Here is a 7,042-nt window from a genome sequence, read left to right as displayed (position 1 = left end):
AAAAAAATTATAATATTGTAGAATCTGAAATGCCAGTTGAAAATATAGTTTCTAACAGTTGATAATTATTTTGATTCATGTGATATCTATAGCAAGAATTACTAGGAAGAGGAAAGCAGGTAGGAGAACTCTACTCAAAAGCTTCTTTTGAAGGATGTTAGGGGGAAAGCATGAGTGGATACTCCAGGTAGAGTAAGTTATTTTTAAAAAATCAGCAGGCACTAGGTATCAGATAACCTATGGTAAGCGGACCAACAAAATGTATCAAGCAAAAGCTCCACATCAGCATAACATCGAGCTCGAAACCCAGAGATACACACTGGTCAGGAAGTTGTGCGATAAGGCTGCGTGGACAGCTCACTCATTAAGGGTCTCGCCTTACAGCCATCAAAGCTGAGTTTATCTCTACTCCTTGTACAGAGAAATTATGAAAGAACCTTTCATTATGTGACTACAGGACAGACATGCCTCTGAATGAACACATTTTCCTCCTGGCGAGGCTGTGAGGACACACTGCTTCTTAAGATGTGAGTGATCCAGGGAAATGGATCATTTGCTGAAAAGTTCAGGAGCAAGTTGCCTAACTGTCCTGCTGCTTGCAACAAATTTGGTTGGGTTTGGGGAGCAGGGAAAATTAAATTGAAAGAAAAATTAAACAGGCAGCCCTGAACAAAGGCAGCATTGTGCCGTGTCAGAACACAAGTTGGGAAGGAAGGAGAACTGGGTCCCTGTCCCAGCATTACCACAAGCCAGCTTTGTGATGTTAGGCAAACCAGGTAACATCCTAGGGCTTCGGTTTCCCCTTGTACAAGGGAGCTAGATAATATCATCTGTGATCCTCCCACCCCTCAGAGTTTGTGAATATAATGCTGAATACTAAGAATTATAAACGAGCACCCATTTTTCACATACAGCAACAAAAATACCCAAGTTGTAATCTCACTGTTTGTTGTCCTATTATAAATTCTACTCTTACAAGTGGAATTTAAGTAGCTACCCCTCTAACAAAGCACCATAAAATCAGAAACTGGGGTTCAAAAGAACCTCCCTGTCTTCTGTATGCAAGACCTCAACTCTGAAATTATAACAGAATCCAATCAGTTCTTCCAGAGAAAAGTGAGTGGATTCTAAGAGAAGCATCAGGTGGAACATCACTATTAGAGGTGGTATGAGCCATCGTCATGCACTGAGGGAAAAGAAGACCAAAGTTACTATTTTGCTTAGAAACAAAAAGCCAGGGCCTTCCCTGGTGGCAAAAGGGATTAAAGCGCAGCACTGTGAAGCTATCTGCAGCCACTGCAGCATGAGTTTGATCCCCAGCCAGGTGACCCACACGGTGCAGCATATCTCTGTCTCACCTGCTGCTCCCCTCAGCAGTGTGCGTCAGCAGATCCACCTGTTCTGTTCTCCACTCTGTCTCTAGTGGAGCCTCTCACCTCCCCACACCTCCGGCTTTCTTTAAAAGCAAGAATCCTCTGGTAATATGAGTAATATTAATTGCTTTGGGATTGTAGGTTTTCATTGACAAAATATGCCTAAAGGAACCACTTCTCTAATCAGTCAGTATGATTAAGAATCAAGTTTCCCACAGAAAGCCAGGCCTCAATGTCAGAACAGTGCTGCTCTCCTGTACACTCCTTCTGTCACTAACTTTTTCTCAAACCTTCCTATGTGAGGTCATCACCCCTAAAAATGACATGAAAAAATGACTGGACCTCATGAGAATGGAAACCTGGATTTTATAGAAAGACAGTCAAAAGAGTGATCAGAAGGGTTCTTTGGTCTAGAAGATCTTCTCAACTAGTGTTTTTTGGTTTTCCACCAACAATTTTTATTTTACATGAATCCCCAATTTCAACAAGGTTTTCCCACCCACCTTAAATTCATATTTTGGGTGTTATATAACTGGTGTCAAGGCAAAAAGATTTTCACAGGAAGTTCTCAGGTCTCTCTCAGTTACAGTGAAAGCAAAATATATTTACCCTAATTTCTTCTGAAAACATTACCTGACAACCTCCCAACACTAGATGTTTTCATTTGTCCTTGAAAAGTTAAGTGAAGGGAGTCCAGCACATGTTTACTTCATAGCAAGATGGTGAACATCAGTGAAGTGATCATTAATCATAGCTGGATTCCTCAGCAAAAAAGTTGGCACTGGCACTCCAGCCAGTCACCAGCAATGACTGCAAGTAACTCGAGGACACTGACACCTATTTGATTTGGAAGAGAAAAGGAACACAGTCCTGCCTGCTGTGTGCAGGTCCCTGTGCTGTTTGTGCTTCATCTCAGGGCCTTGCAACATCACTAGCCCAGCTGTGAACCAGATGCAAGCACATCAGCCACAGAGTGTGTGAGAATAAAAATATTAGCATTATTTCCATGGAACTAGTCACATGATTGTTATAGAAATAATTATCATTAGCATACTACAATATTTGTTTTGTTCGAAAATGTTCTAACACCCTAGGGGGGAAGTTATCTTTGCTTGAAAAGGGTTAAAAATGAAAGTACATGCTATATATTTTTGGTGGAAAATGGTGGGAAATGGATTTGTTGAAACCATATGGAAAGGAAGAGGGAATCAATTAAAACCAGAAATCTAATAAATCTAAAATATTTCCAAATGAAATGCTTGTGGTAAGCTAATTTCTTGTAAACACTGCACTCAAGTCACTTGAACAGTCCCAGATGGTGAACTGACTTTGTGGTCTTAAAATAAAAGTCAGCTAAGAAAACTGAATTGACTACAACTTTACCATCAAGGTAGTGGGAAACACAAGATCTAAAATCAAGCGGTATATTACTTATTTTTCTGTGTAAAATTTAAGAGGTTTGTGGAATGTTACTAAATAGACAATTTCATTAAAATTAAATTTTTACACGTGTTATATGGAGAAATAAAAGTGAAATGATAATATGAACTAAACTTAGTGAGATGAAATCTACATTTTTTTAAATTTAGAAATGTATTTCTAAAAATGCCATAGTTTTGAAATATACTGTAAGGTCCAGTTCCTAAATGATCAACTCTTCATTTGACACAGGTAGGATTTTATTCAAGAAAAGCTCAAAACTCGTTTTTGAAAACTGGGTTATAAATAAAAGCTTGCAATGTATGATTGGCTGACAGGTTAGCCCAGGTAGAATAAACATCTACCCTACCTGCTCCACGGTCAATAATCCATCAGGAGCTCCTGGCGCAGACTGCATGGGCAGAAGCTGGCACAGTGTGCCTACCAGGAGAGAGACTTCCTTCATACTTCTCCAACAACATACCAGCACCATCTGAGCTGTTACATCACATGTTTTTCCTTCTTTACCTTAAAATAAAAAAAAAAATTATTGCCACACTGGACACTTGATTACTCATATCCCAGGTTTCTTAGAACAAGCTTATTCATAATTTCCCTAGAATAATCTGCTTAAACAAACCAATGTGTCATATGTTATATTTATTCAGGAAAAAATAGCGAACATTTGTTGAGCATGTGCTGTGAGGAGGACTCAAGCTTGGTATTTTTTTCACATGCTATTTCGAAAATAAATTAAAACATAAAAAGAATTACTGTTGCAAAACTGAAAACTAACCTTTGGAAATCAGTGAAATGAACTCTCTCTGCCTCTAAGTTATCCATAAAATATGACAACAATAACTATACTTCATTACTTACCTTGGTAAGGATGACTAGTATATCAACAGGGAAGTAGAATATGACTTTAGGCAAAAGAAAATAATTCTTTTTGAAAATATATTTAAGCCCTTGATTAGCAAGCTTACTCTTGAGTTTTAGAAATATTTTAGTATTAACATTTAAAAAATTCCAAGACAAACTATTAAATTTAAAAGGCAAGTTAACAATATAATCTTTCTAATGTAATCTCATTTATGTTTTTAATAAGATCACCAAACTAAAGGGAAATTGTACATACAGATAAAAGCATACAATAGGTTTATAAGGAAAGAACTAGAATTAATGAGAACTTAAGGGAAGCTTATATTTGTTCTTAATTTATATCTGCATTGTTTGAAGATATTACAATAAGTATGTATTTATACGAAATTTTGTGTACTTAAAATTTCAGAGAATTTTTACAACACAATATCGCCATCTAGTGGAGAATGTGAGCATTGCATTAAGTCATTGCAATTACCACTTCTGCTGACTTTTTATAGCATTAAAGAAAACTATAAAATAACAAGAAATGACATAATAAGCAGAAAGAACTCGAATTTTGGAGGCTTGATACAACAGAGAGGCTCAAATTTTACTGAGCAATTAGGTTTGTTCCTTTAAAAGGATGCCTAAGTCTAAGGACTGAGCCTAAGGAATCTCAGAGCAAACAGCAAGAAACCCCATTGCCAAGTCAATTGCTGCCCAAACCCAAATTCACTGAGCATCACTGCTCTTACATCACCTGGCTGTCAAGACAGGTTTGAGCACTGAAAGGCCTTTTGTTGTAACACCTTATACGCTATGCTGAGCCACACCATTTCCTGGAAAAGTCTTATCGACCGTCTCCCCAAATAATTTAAAAGTTAAAAAAAGACTTTATTTTCTACAAGTGTTCTGTACACATCTTAATCATCTGATTTACCACGTAAAAAAGAGAAATTCTGTATATTTTTTCACTTGGACCCTATTTCTATGTAACGTTGATTTTACATATGCTACCTTTGAATTCTGAAGAAGTACCAGTATTTGGTAGACCAGCATTCAAGTCCTCTAAATCAAAGGTATCACAATCTTTCAATATTTTGGCTTGATTGAAGTAATCATTAGTGTCTCGTGGCTGAATCTCATTCAGAATCATCTGCAAGCGGCTTGCTGAGTCTGAGGGAGAACAGAAAGCACATAAAACCCCAGATCCTCATCTCCTGCAGGTGTTCCTTGTAGGTATTTGCCCTCAAAATTCTTTAATTTTCAATACTTGATAATCAGCTCTATTAGAAGGGACTCAGAAGAAAATAAATGCAAGCACTGTTAAATAAAGTCTGCAAGACAATGAGAGGATTTTTAAAATACGACGTAAGTAAGTTAAAGAAACACTGGGTAACTGTCCAAAGGACAAAGTTTGTCATCTAGTTCACACTGCTGTGAAAATCATACTCTTAGAATCTTAAGAATCTCAAGTACAGAGTTCAATCATGTCTGAGAATGGCAAGCAACTTCCATTAGCAGCAAGGCTTAATGTAGAAAGGTAAAAGGCATTTTTAAAAAAGAAAACCAACAACAAAAACAATCTTTCCTAATACAGGAATATCATGAAGATGCCACACTTGTCTTTGAAATGAAGTGGTTCATATACTGCTTTCTAAGTATGCTTTACAGTCCTAGTATTATATTAAACTTCATTTTTATTCCTTGAACACTCACTGGATTAGGAAATTTTACCTTTATGAATACAACACTTTGTTCACGGCTGAGTCGCCAGTACCTAGAAGAAAAACTAGTTTGTGGCAGGAGTTCAGGAACAAGCTAGAGGGATGAATGGCCGTTTAGTAACAAAGAGTTAGCCAAGCTCAATTTTTTTTTTTTTTTGAGATTAGATAAGGTGAATTTTTTTTTAACAAAATCTTAGAAGAAAATATAAGTGCATCTATCCATATATTTTTTCTGATTGATCAGTTCTCAAGTTATATTGTATATTAGAATCATCTGGGACTCATGCTTTGTTTTTTTTTCACTCCTATGACTATACATCATCTACTCCCCACTCCACCCCCTCCAACATCTCCCTATTTTAAAGAAAATAACAACAGGTAATCATATAAAACTAAACAAATCAAAGCACAGGTACTTACAGTATACCTTTTATATACATTTATATTTTTGGTAACATAGGAAATACAAAATACAACTACTATCACAAGAATTCAACCAACACCTTATGTTCACTTGAGGCTTCCATGAAATTTTGACAAAAGAAATTTGACAGGCATGAAAAACGTCACTGTGGCCCAAAAAAGAAATCAAGGAAAGACTAAGGAAAAAAAAAAAAGATGATCAGATAAAAATGTTTTAAGAGGCTTATACATTCATTACAATGGCTTTTAAGGGACAGTATCTTCAGGAATTCAGAATGCATGACAGATACAAAACAAAGAAACAGGAAACGTGGAGACAAATGAACAAAAACGTCAACATTAAGGAAAAGTTCTGTGAGCTTCCTTCATCTGCTGACCTGAGTCAGTGTCCATCGGGATGAGGCCTTCAGGGGAGGAGCTCTGGATGACCGGCGCCACCACGGCAGAGAGCCTGTAGGATACGCAGAGGAGCTGCTCCACCACGGGTCTCCACTCGCTCACGAACTGCAGGTTGCTGCAACAGGAGATCAGGGAAATTTATACGAATAGCAAAAACAAAGATTTTTCAAATGGCAGTAGATAAATGGAGTTGAAAGTACCTGGGTTTCAAAACTGCAATGTGAAATATCTGAGACAGAAAAATAGCACCTGTATGCACAATTTAAAAATCTAATTTTAATTACCTTTAAGGCAATAAACTATATTTATTATTATTGTTGTTATCATTACTAAAGGAGCTGTAAACTCCTTTCCCATAACACATTACAATTAAGAGTTTAAAGCTCAGAAAAGAGTGCTCAGGAGACAGCTGTGAATATACTTACTTCAGCGATAACTTCTGCAAAGCTCCTATTATACAGTGGACACGCCCATACATGGGAAATGACGCGGCTGCTTGAAGCAGAGAATTTTCAGCCTGACATATTTCTTCCTCCAGATTTTCCAGCAGGCATTTGATAACTAGAAAGTCAAACAAAACCAAAATAATGCTAGGTTTAAAACACATTTATAAATTTGTAAACAGCAAAACAGTTCACTCATTATTTACATAGAAAAAGAAGTCTAACAACAGAGTATGTTAATAAATTGTAGGAAATTTATATAAAGCAAGTACCGTTTATATAAAATTCCAAAACACATAAATCTTGGCCCTCCCTGGTGGCGCAGGAGGTTAAAGCACAGCACTAAGAAGCTAAAGCCACTTCCAATTAGTTCGATCCCGCCTGCCCCGGAGGT

The 7,042-nt window shown here is 36.9% G+C and overlaps 1 protein-coding gene across 4 annotated transcripts in view; it reads right to left on the bottom strand.

The window, feature by feature from the left end:
* The window catches only part of THADA (thyroid adenoma associated), a 288,533-nt gene that overhangs the window by 247,697 nt on the left and 33,794 nt on the right, over nucleotides 1-7,042 (bottom strand). For all 4 annotated transcript variants that reach the window (XR_001145643.1, XM_012727581.1, XM_012727584.1 and 1 more), the window contains exons 18-21: nucleotides 6,631-6,766; nucleotides 6,184-6,320; nucleotides 4,674-4,832; nucleotides 3,163-3,320 (exon numbers count right to left, since the gene is read on the bottom strand). Coding sequence is in view for 3 of the 4 variants with exons in the window: in XM_012727581.1 (XP_012583035.1) it covers nucleotides 3,163-3,320; nucleotides 4,674-4,832; nucleotides 6,184-6,320; nucleotides 6,631-6,766 (590 nt within the window). In the remaining variant the exon portion in view is untranslated. The remainder of the gene's footprint in view (nucleotides 1-3,162; nucleotides 3,321-4,673; nucleotides 4,833-6,183; nucleotides 6,321-6,630; nucleotides 6,767-7,042) is intronic.

This window comes from Condylura cristata, unplaced genomic scaffold, assembly GCF_000260355.1.
Source record: "Condylura cristata isolate star-nosed mole 26May11 unplaced genomic scaffold, ConCri1.0 scaffold00020, whole genome shotgun sequence".
Taxonomy (NCBI): domain Eukaryota; kingdom Metazoa; phylum Chordata; class Mammalia; order Eulipotyphla; family Talpidae; genus Condylura; species Condylura cristata.
The sequence above is the reverse complement of the archived record's forward strand: the minus strand, read 5'-3'. Positions and strand labels throughout refer to the sequence as shown.